Source organism: Balaenoptera acutorostrata, chromosome 9 (genome assembly GCF_949987535.1).
Source record: "Balaenoptera acutorostrata chromosome 9, mBalAcu1.1, whole genome shotgun sequence".
Classification (NCBI taxonomy): domain Eukaryota; kingdom Metazoa; phylum Chordata; class Mammalia; order Artiodactyla; family Balaenopteridae; genus Balaenoptera; species Balaenoptera acutorostrata.
Genome location: NC_080072.1, coordinates 110,600,632 through 110,618,343, shown reverse-complemented (window position 1 = coordinate 110,618,343; position 17,712 = coordinate 110,600,632). Strand labels below are relative to the sequence as shown.

General features: G+C 48.1%; 1 protein-coding gene across 6 annotated transcripts in view; it reads right to left on the bottom strand.

Moving 5' to 3' along the window:
- NTM (neurotrimin) overlaps positions 1–17,712 on the bottom strand; it is a 931,513-nt gene that overhangs the window by 115,518 nt on the left and 798,283 nt on the right. For all 6 annotated transcript variants that reach the window (XM_057553462.1, XM_057553467.1, XM_057553466.1 and 3 more), the window contains one exon: positions 8,382–8,507. In XM_057553462.1, the coding sequence (XP_057409445.1) occupies positions 8,382–8,507 (126 nt within the window). The remainder of the gene's footprint in view (positions 1–8,381; positions 8,508–17,712) is intronic.

Genomic DNA, 17,712 nt, shown 5'->3' with positions numbered 1-17,712 from the left:
GCCATTTACTTAATGAGTTTCTGGATCACTTTGCCTCGTATTGAGGTTGGACCACTGGTTTATCTCCATCAGAAGAAATTGCTTTCTCTGTACAGGTTGGACCTAATACCATATGCTCCCCTGTTCCTAGGGAGAGGAGATCTGCCACTTTCCATTATGATGCAATTATTTTTTTTTCTCCCACCATCAATGACCACTGTAATATCTTTCGCAATAGCAATTACTTGTCCCTCCTGGGATAGCCACTTGGGGTACTTGGGGAATTTTAATCAAGCACCTACATTAATTAGAAAATCATGGGGGTTAGGGGGAGCTGATTAAGCACCTTCGAAGATCTGTCCTTTCTGGCAATTGACTGAGCTTGGGCTTTTGTAAGGATTCAAGCTTTTCAGAGGAAAAAAATTTAATTTCCTCCCTTTTGTTCTTGTCTCCTGGGTGGGAGAGAAGAGGAATGGGCTGGCTGGGTGATGGAAACTACCGGGGTCAGGTGCCTACTGTGTGCGGTTGGCCGGGCACTCTGCATTGGGGAGTGTGATTCATCCCGCCCAACCTACCCTGACACGGCTTGGTTATCTCTCTTTTGCAGATGAAGAGTGTGAAGCTCGGTCCTGGGATCAACCAGGGAGGCAATGGTTGGGGGAGAGGCTTTTCTTACAAATTCCTTTGATTGGTTTGGGAAATATATGATGATGCAGAGATGAAGCTCCCGGATCTTACCCCTTTCCTCACTAAAATTGATTTTGTTTTAAATTATGTGCCAGAAAGGCTCAATTTTAAAAAGGGAAGCAACATACTGTACCTACACTATTGGACACACTTTCACTATTGGACACTTCTTTCAAGGGCCTGTCACTGTCTCGGGCTGCGCTCAGCACTGGCGATAAAATACGACCACGAGAGGCCTGTTGCTGCTCCCCTGATCCCGTGGACACCGGGGAGGAGGGCAGTGGGGGTCTCTGGAGCTGCAGGTGAGTGCGGGCACCACCGCCGTGCAGAGTGCTCTGGCGTCTCGGGAAAGGCCGAGGCACTCCGACTGAAGAAAGTCATCAGAGGCTCTCAAACGGGTAGCATCTGAGCCTGGTCTTAAAACAAAAGTGGACTCTCTCCAAAAGCCGCGGGAAGATGGTCTAAGGAGAGTGGAAGTGAGTCCAAGGAGGAGACGCCAAGTGGGTGGTGAGCCTCAAGCTGCCAGTGTGACTGCAGTGCGGGGGGCCTTGGGGTCCAGGACCAGATCACGGAAACTCGAGGTGCCGTGACAAGAAGCAAGAACAAAATCAGGAAAGAAGCGTATCTTCGGAGAGGCTTACTGCTGCCCCAGCGTGACCCAGGCAGTGACAGTGCAAGGGAATCCAAACCCAGCTGGACCTGACTTCAAACCCACCTGTTTGGGGCAGGTCACCTCCAGCTATGAAAGGGAGTCACTCACTGCAGGTGGCCAGAGCCTCAGAGAAGGGCCAGGCATTCCAAACAGCTCAGAAGAATGGACCATTCTCACCTGTCCTCAGGAAGCAGGTGGAGAGGGCAGACACGCTGCTCACCACCCATGCCCACCTGTGGGAGGAACCTCCACGGGAAGGATCCTTCTCGTAACTGTATCTCTTGGACTCTAATATTCCAGCAGAAGACAGGTGGGCAGCTGGCAGTTCAGCAGGTGCCCCCGCCAGGGAGACTCCCTGACAGGGAGCAAAAAATCACAGATCTCAAGGCCTCCTTTCCCTTCAGGCCCTTGTTTCTTGGGAACTTAGGCTAATTCCTGGCTTCACAACACCTTGGCCATGACTGGAGAGATAATTCAGTCATTGACTTCCCCCTTGGCTTATGGCAGAAAAGATGCATCGCCTGTATCATTAATTACAGGGCATCCACCAAAATGAGACTCCAAGAGTTGTCCAGAGTTGGCACAGATAGAGATCTTTCATAAGGATCTTTGTCTTTCCTGTTTTTTTTTTTTTGGTCCCCTCCTGCTGGGTGGTGAACATCGGTGGTGGGTGAGGTGAAGCCTTTAGTTCCATTTTGCCCTCCTTCCCTCCCATCCCCGGTGCCTCTTTTCTGGAGACGACTTTCTCGTCTGCCATCCTAATGATCGCTGTGCCACACGGGGCCCCTGACGCTGGTGCTGACAGGCTGCTCATTAGTGCCAGGGTGCCACGTCAGCCGGTGGCACGCCAGAGCTCCACGCCTGACACTCTTCCGCAGAGCTGTCACCGGAGTCGCGGCACCTGCCAGCTCTGGTTGAACTCAAGCTGTGATACCTCCAGTGCCAATTAGCGCTTCTGTGTCCTGCTTAGCTGGGGAGGAGGGCTTGTCAGTGCTGACAAATGGGAAATAGGTGGGTGGGGAGAGCTCAGAACACTGGCGAGAGGAGAAGGGCTCCCATCCGAGGGTCACTCTGTCCTCACCAGCTGGTGCCTTTGAAGACTGTGGGAAGCAAGCGCCAGGGCAGCCGACTGCTACCTGAGCCCTTCGACTCCAACAGCAGAGCTGAGGCGGGAGCGGGCGAGACTGGCAGCTGAGGCAGGTTGCCCAGTCCTGCGGACAGGGGTGCGGAAGGCGTGCAGAAGCGCCCACCCCGTGCCGTGGGAAGAGAAGGCTTCCACAGCTAGGGCGCGGTGTGCAGCCCAATGGACATACAGCCTTTTTCTAACTGTGCACTCTCACCCCGGGTCTCTGTGTGGCCCTGGGAAGAAACAATCCATCTCTACCCCAACCTCGATTCACACACCGGGGATGGAGGGGAGAATTTTTTAAATGATATTTCTCTTTCTTGGGTACTGATTTCTTTCTTTGTATTGAACGTTCGTTAACCCATGAGGAGCAGCAAGTTTTCACGTATTATTGAATTCACTCTCTCTGGGAACATCCAGGATTGAGTCACGGAACTGTTTGGAGCCATTGCGGGCTTAGGCACAGGTGCGGTTGGAATGAGTAAGTCAGCACAAGGACCAGGTGCCCTGGAAGAGCCGGGTGAACCACACGCCAGAGAAGCACCGACATCATGGGCGCGATCACGGTGAGGCGGTGATGACGGCAGAAGGCAGCTCACGCAAGACCCAGCTTCAAAGATGCCCGTGAGCCACCTCGACCCTTGCAAAAGAGAACTTGAAAAGGAGTCCCTTCTTCAAGGAGAAGTCCAGCCCTGGCACAGCAGCTTCCCCACCAGAGGGACTTCGGGAAAGGCTCCAAGACCAGAGAAAACTTCCTGGAGACTTACCAGCAGCGTTTCAGCAGGAGACGCACCGGGTCTGGACCACAGCATCAAAGTGGACAAGAATTCCTTAAGGAGGGGGATGGAATCTTTGAATTAGGAGAATGGCCATCCCCTCTGGGGCACCAGCAAACACAAGGGCTGTTCACGGAATCAACACGTATTTCTTAGATGCTTTCTAGGTGCTGGGCATTGTGCTAGGAGGTGAAGGATCCAAGAAAAGAGAGACATAGGCCCTGGTCTCAAAGAACTGATGAATCAGAAATCAGGACATCTCTTTGGACAGATCACTGGACCCTCCTGAGCCCCCTGCCAATACCCAGGTGGGAGGTGTTCTCTCAGCAGCCTTGGTGAGATTGTTATTGATATTTTCAGTGCTTTGTTTGATGGGATAAAGGGTGAGGCAGGTGCACCCGAGACGGCAGCCCCATTAGGACACTCGGTGAGCCATGACCCCATATGTACAGTGCAGCCCATGCAGCAGTGGCTGGACTGAGGCCTTTGTCTGGGTTTTGTGGTCGGCTCCCAGGGATGTGGAAATACAGGGACCTCAGCCTTCTCTCTAAAGCTCTGACAGTCCAACAGAAACTGGAGACATGAAAAATTGGCCTTTGAGAATAATTTTTTTATGAAGTGTGAAGTCTTGAAGAGCATCTTTAGAATACATTGAAAGAGATAGTTTATCTGTTAGAAGACTCAGAGGAATAGAGAGCATTAAAGGTGTTCTTTTGGATAGAAAGACTCGAGCTTAAGGGCTATGACAAAATAAATTCTTGCATGCCTAGATAAGGAAAAGACAAGACAAGATGCAGAGTCATGAGTGAGAGTTGTGTCTAAGGGGCCCTGGGGACCACTGACGGTCCTTCAGTGCCCGGGGCAGCAGGCTAACTGGTGGGATTTGGTGAGGGGCCATTAGAACATTTGTGCAGTTCCAGGTGGCATTCCCGTGTGAGGAAGTGACGTGGGCTCTTCCTCCTCAAAAGACCAAGGCCTGTGCAGGTGCAAGCAACACCTGTACCCTCCCAAACAGGTATGCACCACGAGGGCAGATATCTCTACAAAGCTAGTACACCTTCTCCTTGAACTCCTGGGAGATGTAAGTTCATGAAGGGAGCTAAAAAGACATATAACGAGTAATACCAGGTGAGATACTACTTCTCATGATCAGTAGCAATGCCAAGAGGTAGCTTGGGAGGTCTTACCTCCCTCTCTATCTTGGATAAGGACAACTGACATTTTCTCCACCTGATGTCAAGTGCCAGGTAGGCACCTTCTGAGAAACACCCCCAACACCCCTCCCACCGTAAGATCACTCCCAGCTTCTGTATATCTGGATGGATGAGCCACTACTAATACAATGGTGGTTAACATTGCTTTATTACTTTTCCACATAAAAGGAGTCAACGCTGGGACCTTATGCTAAGTAAAATAAGTCAGACAGAGAAAGACAAATACCATATGATCTCATTTATATGGGGAATATATGAAAACAAAACAAAAAACAAAACAAAACAAAACAAAACAAATGTGCAAAACAAACCAAAGAAAAACAAACACATAGATATAGAGAACAGAGTAATGGTTACCAAAGGGGAAGTGGGGTCAGGGGAGGTAGTGAAATGGGTGCAGGGGGTCCACTGTATGGTGATGGATGGAAACTAGCCTTTTGGTGGTAAGCTCGCTGTAGTGCATACAGAAATCAAAATATAACACACGGAACTTGTATTGGGTTGGCCAGAAAGTTCGTTCGGGGTTTCCTGTAACATCTTATGGAAAACCTGAACAACTTTTTGACCAACCCAATGTGTTATAAACCAATGTTACCTCCATAAATTTTTTTAAAAAAGGAAGAGATTTATATCAGCTAACTGCAGCCCTATATGAGTTGTGATAGAGGAAACTAGGATTTTTCAGAAATGCACAGAACAAACAGACCAGTCTGGAGAGAACATGCAGTGAAGCCATCAAGGTTGCCCAAAGTGCTTGGCCAGGGTCAGCCCTCCATCAGGGGTTTAATGGATGTGAGCATACGAATGACCTTGACTGAAACGTGATCTGCCCACACAGAGTGGGAGCAAGGTGAGAGCAGCTCTCTGCCTTTGGAGCCTTCGCTCAGGTGTAGCGTATCTTTTTCTCCAAGGAGCCCCCATCTTGTCCCTACGTTATTTAAAATAAGCAGCCTTTTGGAGATATTTAGTGGGGCAAGATGAAGGTCTGGCTGCTAAGGGTCTCCAGCTCCAGTTCGGGCTGGGCAGCAGCCCAATGACAGCTCTGATGTCCAAATAATCAGTCACCAAGGAAGCGGCACCCCGTGAGCCCCGGGGTGATCAGTTCCTGTGTGGCATGTCGCGTCAGTTTGAATCTGGGTTAGCTAATCCAGACCGCAGATCTGGGAAAAGCTGCTCGTCTAAATTACTCTGATCCACAGGTAGATTCTGATTATCCTGCTCCTCTCCCCTTGATCCATCTTCTGTTTCCATAGCAGCTGAAACCCCAGTAAAATGGAAGCATCAGGTCAAGTCCCCTGGGGAAATGAGGCGGCTGATGGCCAGGAGAGAGGGAAGGACGCTAGGGCGCAGTGGTGAGAACTTCAGCAAGAGGAACGGAGAGGCGCCAGTGCAGAGGGAAGACGCAAGTGATTGTGAGGAGGAGAGAGAGAAGAAAGAAATGACGATGTGGGATGAAACAGAAGGAGACTGTGTAGGAGGCTGCGAGAGACAGGAAGGCGGAGAACAGAAACAGAAAGCGTGAAAGGACAAGAGGAAAAGAGGAGCTGTATGGAGGAGAAGGGAAAGAAGAGAAAAAAGGGGAGGGGAGGGGAGGAGAGGAGAGGAGAGGAGAGGAAAACGAAAGGCAAGGCACCCAGAAAAAGACGAAGAGCTGCAGGGCCAGAGGAGGGATGAGAAAAGACATCAAGCAGGACACAGAGGGGACCTGCAGGATGGAGGGGGCGGTGCCACCTGACAGAAGGAAAGTCCATGTACCTGGGAGGATGAATGTTTGCGTATGCTAAAGGCACAGACCGCCCTGGAGTCCAGCGGCACTGAGGTCCCGGCATTAAGCAGTGATGAATGCCGTGCACCATGGACCAGAAAGTCTGTCCATCTGGATGCCCCACCCTGGGGTGTGCCCCAGGGCCAAGTTCCATCACTAACAACTTCGTGCACAGTGAAGCCTCCTCCCAGACTGTGGGCCAGCCCACGTGTAAGGTCATTTCCAGTCGAGAGATGGGCAGAAATTCGAGCGCCTCTCTGCTTCCTTTGCTCATGGCGGTAGTGTCAGGAGCGGTGGCTAAGGATGGCTCCCAGGGTTTCAGGCCAAACACAGTGAAAACCTCACCCCTTTTCTGAAAACCTCCGTAGGGCTAACTGTCACCTGAGAGAGGGAATTTGGTTTCTGGGGCCCATGCATAGTCTTCAACTGGCTTTTTTTTTAATGTCCAGGTGTAGTAGACCTGTGATGCACTGCCTTCTTCAGGAACGAAGGATGCCTGCCCCAGGGGGTGGACGGACAGCCCTCGGCTGCAGCCCCTCATGGGGACCGTCTCATATGAAGAGAGGTGCCTGGCCTAGGTCACAGCCCTTCTGGGGCAGCCCGAATTCCCTGACCTCGACTGTTGTGCTGGCATAAAAGGCCACCCCCATAACCTCAATAGAGGACAATTCATCCTATCTTCAGAACGCCCCACAGGGCTAGTAGAGATGCTTCTCTGGTCATCATGGCAACTCAACCTCTCCCTCGGCCTGACCCCGCCTCCCTCCCTCCCCTTCCACAGGCTTGGTCCCAGGGGCACCTCCAATAAACTTCTTGCTTGCCAGTCACCTTCTCAGGGTCTGCTTTAGGGGGACTCAGCCTGAAACACCCAGCAAACCACGCCGGTGGCGACTTTAGCATCTATATTTTTATTGAAATCTAGTTGATTTAAAATATTGTGTTAGTTTCAGGTGTACAACAAAGTGACTCAGTTCTATATATATATATATATATATATATATTCTTTTTCAGATTCTTTTCCATTATAGTTTATTATAAGATACTGAATACAGTTCCCTGTGCTATACAGTAGGTCCTTGTTGTTTATCTATTTTATAGTAGTATCTCTTCTTTAGCCTCTTTAAACCTGCATGACTCAGCAATGCACTTACCTTCATACATACATGCAGGCATACACACACACACATATATATACATACGTACATAAATATATTCCATGTTAGCCAGATATAAGCAGTGAAATTAAGGATCTTTTTCAGGTCTCTGCTCAAATGTCACCTTGTCGAAGGCCTTTCCTGACCAAACCTCTTGTCCTTCTGTCAATGTATCCTGCTCTATTTTCTCATCCTTATCACCACGTATTATTAACATTATTATTTTGGTTATTCATCTCATGAGAATGTGAGCTCATGAGAGCAGGGACTCATCTGTTCTGGTTTATTGCTATATAAACACTCAGTAGACATTTTAGAACTAATGAAATAATGTAATGCACCTCGCATAAAACCTAGCTTAATAATAAATGGCATGTTGCCTTAAATTCTAAAAGTTTAACGTTCAATCCGTGAAAGCACAAAACGACACTTAGCCCGGTCTGCAAAACATCTAGACGTTTAGACAAAGTGAATTTTGCAATTCAGTCACACATTAAGTTGTATTTGTTACCTAGGATTAATCAGAGTAAAACAACAAGAAAACCACAAAAGGACTAATGGCCTAGCGACCAGATATTTGGCACTGTTGAAGCAGCACAGACGTGGAAATTTTCCTTGTAGGCATATGACCATCCCAAACCCTCATCCATCACTGTGTGTTTGTGTCTTCTCTCTCCTACAAAACAGCCAGCTGAACAATGCCACCAACACCAAGCAGATTCCTCCATCGCCAAACGTGACCAGGAAAGTTGCCCCGAACAGCTTACCACCACTTCCCCCAGAAACAACTGGGATTAATTTCCCAGGGACTGGAGACATCCTCCAGTGTGATTTCTGAGATCTCAGAGGATATGCCTGTCTTGCACTGAGAACACCGATATTCTCTGCCGAGCCATGAGCATCTTGTTACCAGGCCACCAAGAATGGGGGACCCTTGGGACCAAGTCACCAGCGCCATAACCTCCCGCCAAGGCCAACGATTCTCCCGCTTCCTCTCACGACGCGATACACCAAACTGCTTCTCTCACCTTTGGGGGAGATGTGTCTCCAAGTAACCGTCGGCTCTGGTCGACCCGTTGCTATGCAGGTGAGGCTGATATTGTTGCCTTCGTTGATGGAGATATCGGAAGAAATCTCTACAATTTTGGGAGATACTGTGGAGACAATACAGGTAGAAGGAAAATTAAAACCCTGCTGAAACATTTCTTTGTTGTCTTCAAGGGGTAGCTGGCAGAATAACCCAGGGATGGAAATATTGGGGCTATAGAGTCAAGGATGAGGAATCAGAGGAATCACCTTACACGTGAAAGAAACGTCCCACCTTGACTTCAGCTTCTATTTCCTCCTATTTACACGCAATGTCAGAGGGTCTGAAAGGGATGGTTCCACTGCAGCCCCACAGGCACTGTTCTAGCCCCCCACCCTCTTCCGGTCTCCACTCTCACCCACACCCACCTCCCACTCCCGCTCCACACCGCGTCACGGCCGTCTTTATATGATGCACTTCTGATCATATCGCGTCTCTGCCTAAACACCTCCAACCGTTCTTACTGCCCACCTGAAAACACCCAAGCCCCTCATCCTAGCAAACCAGGCCCTTCGGAAACAAGCCCGAACCTCTGTTTCCACTGACATTCCTGGTGATTCCACCTCTACTTACACTGTTGTCATCCCCAACTCATCATGTCCTTCCTGCTCAGCCTGCATTTGGGATCTATATTCTTCCTTCTGTCCTTCCTGGGAAACTCCGTCATCCTTTTAGACCCAAATCAAACGCCACTTTGTCGCAGCTTGCCCTACCCCTACTCCCTCTGGCCTCCTGCACAACTCAAAGATCCTGCACCCAGATATGTTACACGCACCTGAGGGGGAGTCAATCAGACATGACAGACTTGGTCTCTTTCTCTCTCTGTGTCTTAGATTAATCCCCCCAAAGGATGAAGAGGTTCATCCCAACTGTAGATTTGGGGACAGAATCCCCCAACTTTGTTTAGTCTTGCGTTTTGGAGCCAGGGTTTCCTTAGGAAGCTACATTATATTGTGCACTTTCTCATTTATGTTTTACAGGACGGCATCCCACGGGGATGAGCACAGCCAGTGGCGTGCAGCTGTCTCATTCTGGGGCTCAGAGCTGGAAGCTCATTGTTGCTGCACATCTAAGCCCAATTCTCCAGTACCACCGTTACCACTAGCGAATGTGATGCTTGACCATGACATGACTACTCATTTGTCTTGTCTGCCAATGGGTTTATAAAGTAAGGGTGTCTTTTATTGGCCCCCCCAAACTCCAATTCTTGGCCCTTATCCCACTGTGCTGTAGTTATTTGCGTAGCATCCCTCAAGCCCTAGACCATGAGCTTTTTTGATGGCTTGAGCCAGGTCTTACTTACATTTCTATCCATAGTAAAAACGCAACACATGTTTATAGGATGGAATTATAATGGTTGTTCATGGGAGCTACCTCCCCACCCGGCTACATGTCTGCGACAACCTCAGAACCGGGCCGTTAACACGAGTCATCTCAGTTCTACTCACACTGGTTTTGACACATTAGCTCTTTACAGGTTAAAGGGCCCCTCTGTCGGGTTCTATTAGGCATCTTCAGGTCAGGTTGCCTCCTTGAATCAGCATGCCTCTGAGCCACCCCCGTGTGCTATTCCAGGACCCGTTATCCCCAGGACACAGTGCCATCTGGCCTGCAGGAGACCCCAGGCAAGCTGACCATCGCCCTTATTCCCTGGATGAGACCCAGGTCACGGTGCAACCCTCACAGGAAAATCAGATCGGTTGGAACTTTCCGTGCTGGTCTTTCCTCTCCTGGAACCACTCATCACTCACTCCTGATTGTGCTGGATTTTTTCCTCCAGAAAGGAGGGTGCCGTGCGGATAGCTGATCTCAGCCTTTGTTCCTTTCCCTCCTTCTCCTGAAAGCTGACGTCCCATCTGTTTCCACGCTGCGCCCAACCAGGAACGATCATTAACAAGCGTGCACTGGACTTTGTTTTCTGAGCCCCAAGCCCTTGCTGCTGGTGTTGGTCCCTTCGCCTCTTTCTCCAACTGCCTAGACCTACTGGAATCATTCAAGGCTGGTTGAGCTGCCACCCCTTCCACGAGGTCTTCCAGGCGACGTCCCAGGGGATGTGGCCTCTCCTTCCTGGAGACCCCGTAGCCTCCTCCACGGCATTAAAATAAACTGGCTTATGTTACCTTGTCTCATCTTTCTCCTTGGCTATAAATTATCATAGTATAAGATACTGGACAAGAGACTTGCTCATCTTTTCATTTTCTGCTGTCTCCAATATGGTCCCTTGCATAAAGCAAGCACCAATTAATCATTTTTAGTCTTAAATCCGCGTGGAGCTTCAGGTAGAGAGGCAACTGTGGTGTGCTGTCTGTGTGTGCGAGTGTGCGTATGCCCTTGCACACACACATACCTGCATTCTCACGGATATCTGGCAGGACAGACACAATGGACGGTTGATGTGGCCAGGGCTGGGAAGTGACCGCTGGCTCTAAGGCCTGGGACTTCTAAGATATTATATTGTGATTCATGGCTGTATCATTTTAAAAGCTAGATTGAACCTTCCGGGAGAGAAAGATACTTGATGAGTTAATGACTGGACACGTGATTTGCTGACTGTCTGAAGGATCCAAATTTGTAAGCTCTCTAAGTTCTAGAATCATTTACATTTGATGTATTTTATTCACAGAGTTTTAACTGGGACTTGCACTTCTTGAACCCCACCTCACCCCCAAGCCATACATTTGTCTGGCCCTGATCCTGCCCACCCTTGGCACTCACACAGCCTTGCCTGTTTCCCAGAGGACAGGCTGCCTGCAGAATGACTGTGCTGGCCTTGCAGACATCGCTTTGACTCTGCAGGTAAGTAATTTATTGATCTGTAAAGCACTCTGAGATGCTCTGCAAGGGATTATGTCACGAAAATGCCATGCAATAAAATAAAAAAATGATGGACTTTGTGAACACAGGGTGATTTAGGGTTTGTAGCTGGAAGTGTGCTCAAAGTACATTTTAAGTGGAAATCAGGCAGGGTAATGAATTACTCTTGCTTTGGAAGGGCTTACTGGGAGTTCATTTTCCTGGCTTCTTACATGATAGCTAATCTGCTAATCATACACTAGAGAACAATGGAGAGTCCCCAAGTAGAAGAGAAGGTAGTTTGGGCCAAGCTGTTGGCACAGTAAGTATATAAAATGAGACCATCACACCTCATGCTTGGAAGAATCATCTAGAATTGTCTCCCTCCACTAACAATTGGAACGTGTCCAACTCACGAAGTCGCAGTTGGTGAAATGCTTGGCCTTTCAATCCTGCCTCAGGGTGTAGCTTGAAGGTGGCAAACTGCCTCGAGATGACTTTGAAAGGTAAACCATTCATGGCATAGAGCTGAGATGGTTTGACCAGAGGTGCAATCCCAATCACCAGAACCAAGCTGGCACAGTGCCTAAGATGCTAGGAGGTTAGAAGTATCATCTTCCAGGTGGCAACTTCTAACATGTTGTCAGTATTTAAAATTAAAGTGAATTGGGGCTTCCCTGGTGGCGCAGTGGTTGAGAATCTGCCTGCCAATGCAGGGGACACGGGTTCGAGTCCTGGTCTGGGAAGATCCCACATGCCGTGGAGCAACTAGGCCCGTGAGCCACAACTACTGAGCCTGCGCGTCTGGAGACTGTGCTCTGCAACAAGAGAGGCCGCGATAGTGAGAGGCCCGCGCCCCACGATGAAGAGTGGCCCCCGCTCGCCGAAACTGGAGAAAGCGCTCGCACAGAAACGAAGACCCAACACAGCCATAAATAAATAAATAAATAAATAAATAAATAATTAAAAAAAATTAAAGTGAATTGACAAGACTGCACTGTGGTCTTAGCTAATCCATGTTCATAAGAAAATTCTGACCCACTGAGATAGGGCTACTTACATTTTTATATTGTTTCCATGGATACCGCCTGCATCTCATCTCATCTCATCATGCAGGCGGTTGGAAACACACTAGGATTGCTTTGTTTTCATTCATTCACTCACACATTCATTCATCCATCAATAGTCCCTGAGCACTTCCTTATACCAGTATTGTACTTAGCCCTAAGGGGCATGACGTCTAAAAGACACAGTGCTTCTCCTCAAGGAGTCCACAGTCTAGAGATGCAAAGACAGGAACAGAAGCAAACCCCTTTAGTGCATTGTGACATAGAAGGACAGATAAGGTGTTGAGGAAATGCAGAGGAGAGACACACTAGCCAGCCTGGAGATGGATGTCATGGAAGGCTCCTTGGATATGAGACACCTAAGCTAATCCCCGGAAGACAAGCAAAAATGAATCAGTTCTGAGGAGGAAAGGCATTCTGGGCAAAGGAGGTGATGTTAGAAAAATACTATTAGTAAGACTTTTGGTGGCCAGGCATAGTTATTAATGGAAGGATAGCTACTGGAGGAGACATGGCCAAAAGTCACTCAAACATTGAGTGAGCACCTACTATATACACACTGTGGCTTAGGTATGTCCATGACGTGCAGCAATGCACACATTTTCTTGGCCCTCCATGAACTTACAATCTGTTAGGGGAAACAGTGCATATAAACGTCCCACCGCGTCACAGGGTTGTGTGGGACTGGATGCTAGAAGGTTGGTACAGACATTACACTCTGTGAGTTAGTAAGAGTGTGGGTGTCGGCATGGCTTCTCCTGGGCTACAGAGTTTAGTCTGGGTACCAACAAAAGAGAAACGGTCATGTCTGCGGAGCAAGTGAAGCTGCTTCAAGTGGGACAGAAGTGCATGGGCACGGTTGGGAAGGCAGAAATCCAGGATGTGTGTGAGGATACAAAGTCTACTCAGCACCAGAGGTGATGGAGAGCAGTGGTCCAGATCCCGGCTCTACTACGTTCAAGTTGGGCAGCCTTGGCCCAGTCACCTCACCTCTCTGTGCCTCACGTCCTCAGGTCGTGAAGCCACTTGCACGTATCTCACAGGATCCTTCTGAGGACTTAGGGGTAAGCTTATGAAATGCACTTACAGAGGCTCTAAGCAATGCGAAGTATGCAATAAGTGAGTTTTCGTATATTGTGTGCTTGGCAGACACGTATGTCACGTCAACACAGAATGGAAGGTGATAAATTCTAACCGACTCGAGGAAGAATGGGATACAAGGCCAATGAGGTAAACTAGAGCCAGATTACAGACCAGCCTGAATGGCCAGGTCCTTCCTGGGTTTTAACTCTATCCTACAGGCAATGGCAAGCATTTGAAATTGTTTAAAAAAGGAAATACTATATATAAATATATAGTGAATATACAAATATATTAATATACTTTAAGCAAAATAAGCTTGTAACCATGTGTCAGAGGGAATGGGTAGACAGACACTGGATTTCTGAGAGTGATGTTCAAGGCCTGGGTTAAACCGTGGGCTCTGTAAGGGTGGAAAGAAAAGGATGGGTTTGAGAGCACTGCCGAGGACAAGCTGTGGGTGCCTGATGGTGGCTGGATGGGGGATTCAGGAACATGGAGTCAAATGAAGGCCATTTTGTTCAACAGCAGCTGGATGGCTGACCTGGCAGATCCCTTATGTTATATGAATAACGTCTTTGGGGGGAGAACATTAGTGTGATTCTGTTTTAGACAGGCTGATGAGATGACAAGGGGCCAGCAGGGTGGCAGAACTATCCTGTTAGCAGCTGGGATCACACAACCAAAGGTCTGGGGTGAGTCTGAGACCTGCTAAGAGTCCATGATTCCTTAAAAAAGGCCATCAGCTTATTTCCACATTGATGGATGTGATTCTCTGCTGACTTTTGAGGTCTGAATCTAGAAAGATCAAGAAGTGGTTAGATTATGTTTGGAAAGAAAGGCAGAGACCCCCTGAGCCATGCTTTTTGGATAGAGTTCCACAGTGAATATATTATGTTAAGGTTTAATCCGGCTCTTATTGAATTTTAATTCAAATGTGTAAAGAATTAAATAACATAATTACTAAAACAGTATTCTAGGGAACTTCCTCACTCTTCGTGTAGCCTCCACTGCCCAGGTGTTAAATTCTAATAATTATGTCATTAATAAATAGCAATTTGCTGTTTTTAGCGCACAGTAGATATCCTATGAAATCCAAATTGAGATGTTTTATTAAGCCCTTCACGGTCCCGTGGGGCCGAGGATGCAGAGAATCGGCTTGGACCAGGCTCCTCCGCAAGACGCACGCAGATCTATGCATCCCAGGTTCTGCCTCTGGTGCTGGTGGCATGTCCCCCGTTCCCCCTGCCCCCCACCCATCTCCTCTCTGCAGTGAAGATCTGAGATGCCCATGGGGGCTCGGGACAGTTTCCACAGCAAGGGCTGCGCCACAGCTAAGGCCTTGGCACCTTTGTCTTTACAGAATTAAAAGAGCTGTCTGGAATACCCTCGACTTTCCTGGTGTCCAGACCCCAGAGAGACACCCAGGCCTGGGTCCATAACCTGGTGTATGAATGTCCACTCCACTGGCCTCCTTTCCTCCTGAAACACCTCAGGCCAGTCCTTGGTTCTTCATAGTTCCCTTCCTCCCCGATCTTCACTTGGCCGGGTCTGTCTTGTTCTTGAAAGCTCAGCTCCTCCATGAAGCCTTCCTCGACCGTCTCTCCTGAAGTAGAACTCCCCACACCAGACTGCTGCATATGGTCTGCTCTCCCAAGTAAAACGTTAGCCCAGCTGGTTGTCTTGTTCACTGAAGTGTTCCGCGCACACCACGATGTCTGAACACAGTTTGTGCTCAACACGTAGTTTTTGAATGAATGAATGAAAGTGTTTTGACAAGGCTGTATGGAAATGCAAGTACGTCGAAATGACTGTATTTCCTCAACAACTTTGAATAGCCCTCGAAGACTCTCAGCATGTATAATAATGTCAATGGTTACTATTTATTAAATACCTGCTGTATAACCGCTGTTTTACATATATTGCCCTCACTTTATCTTACCCCTGCATTAACCCCACAAGTAGATATTATTTCTAAGCGGACCAACTGTCCTGGTTTACCAGGAACTAGAGGAGTCTCCTAGAACACAGAACTTTCCGTGCTAAAACCAGAAAAGTTCCAAGCCAATGGAGGTGCATTGGTCACCCTAATTGTTTCCTTTCCCACATATGACAGATGAAGATACATCTGTTCACAGAGGTCAAGGAAATATTCAAGGACATGCAACTGAAAATTGCAGAGTTCCAGAGTGTTTTCTTTGAATGAGGGGATAGATGGGTTAGAAAAACAACAACTGCATGTTGAAATTTGGATGCATACATAAAAATAAACAGAAACCAACTATATACGTATATGAGCTGAGACTGTGAATTTCTGGTGTGCATTAGAAATTTTACAGGAAGTTTGACTCCATTATTTAATTTAATCTCACAAGAATCCTACGAGGTGGTACTATTACTATTCCAATTTACAGATGAAGAACCTAAGGCTTTGTGAGCTCTTAGTGATGTGCTCCTGTTACCCAGATAACAAGTGTTGAAGGCGGGACCAGAATGCAGATTATATCTGATCCCAAATGTATCTTCTCCATAGAGAGTTCGTGCAGTGGAGTGCACACGCCCAGCCTGGGGTTCTCTGGGTCTGAGGTCTTGCTGATTCACCCTCCCAGGTGGGGCACCCTGCTTTTGCACCTCCATGTGACCACCCATCTGCCCACAGGGCATCTAGGAAAGGGAGCGCTCTCTGTCATTCCTACAAGGCATTGTTCTCTATCAGGAGAGTGGGCGGGAGGTTTCATCAGTATATTTTGGACCATCCACAATTTGCAGGACTATCTCATCTTGCTCCCTCTTCCATCACTGGCACTTCCTAATCATCCTCCTCCCGTTCATCGACCTCCCACTATGCACTGGACCAGGGAGCTGCAGCTTCCGGGGAGCTTTCATTGGAGGTAGGGTCTGCTTCCCGTAACCAGGGGTCCTAGCTGTCCCCATATCATGACAGAGGAATGATCAATCAAGCCCACTGCTGAGTCCACTGAGAAGTGTTTCTTTGGTTTATTTTGACAGAAAAGACTAGTCAGTCTGTCTTTTCTTCTTTCCCTTTTCCCTTCTTCCTTCTTTCCAATACAAATATTTGTATAATAGGACACCAGTATTGTGGGATCTGTGGGATCTCTTGAGAGAAAGAATTCTAAGCGTTGCATCAGAAGACCAGGCATATGAAGCCCAGACCCGACTATTACTCGCTGTAGAAACTCATGTAAATCATTTAACTCTCTGATTATTTTAGTTATATCAATACCTATCTTGCCTTTTTAAAACGCATGTTCTGTGGATCAGATAAAACTGTGAGAAATCACGTTTTAAACATAAAGTACTATTCAAATGTGATTTATTAATGTTACTAAAAATGTGTACTTCTAGAGGCCAGGATGAGGCTAAATTTGGACGTTAGGTGCAGTGCGGGGCTGGGAGGCTGCTCTGGTTTAGAGGCTGAGATGGGCTTGCCTGCCCCCACAGGTGGGTGCTGACCACTTCTTCAGATGCGCTAGTGGTTCTGAGATAAACAGCATCTTGAAGTGAGGGCGTGGAGGCAGTGGGGGATGGAGGTCTGCTATAGGACCCTCCCCCTCGCCAGCACTGGGCTTGCTGCCTCCGCTTTCCAGAAGGGAAAGGTTAGAGTCTAGAGACTCAGAAGCCCAAACGAGAGCCTGAACATGCAGAGAGCTCCTTGATGACACAGCCTCGGGTGGCTTGTTAGTTCTTTCACCAGAATCATTTTGTCATTTCTTACATCTCATTCTTTCTTTCTCTCCATACTAAAACCATTCATGTTTGCAGGGGGAAATCAGGAAGCCCGGGGAGAAAAGCTAGTGGTTTATTCGGGATTAGTCATAAACCACTGGTTCTGAAGTTCGGAATTTGTTCCTTTCAGGATCAGCTGAAATGTGGAAATTTTTATGAGCTCTGCTCCCTGACCCAGTTTCGTCATTCCTGATAGAGACGTTGGAGAGGAAAGTAAACACCACGCAGGCCCCACTCCACACTTCCCTGCTTTTGGGCATATTCGAGTAAATTGAATTTCACGGCAACCTACTTGTCACCATCGGTGCTCCGTTATATTTGGTGACATCCAAGAAATTGCCGGGAATGCTCTCTTCATCAATTGTTTAATGGGGGGATGTAAGGTAATTATTGCTAATCACGATATGCAGACAGGGCGAGCTATTGTGCAGCTCTAGTGTGATGGCGCTTGCTTTGGGTTGAAGGTACGTGGCGGCTTCATCTTCCACACCCCCGATCGGGGCCAGCTTTTTAGGGACCAGTTCAGGAAGGGAGGAGAGGTGGGACAGGGAGGGAAGGACCATGGACACCCTGTACGCCGAGCAC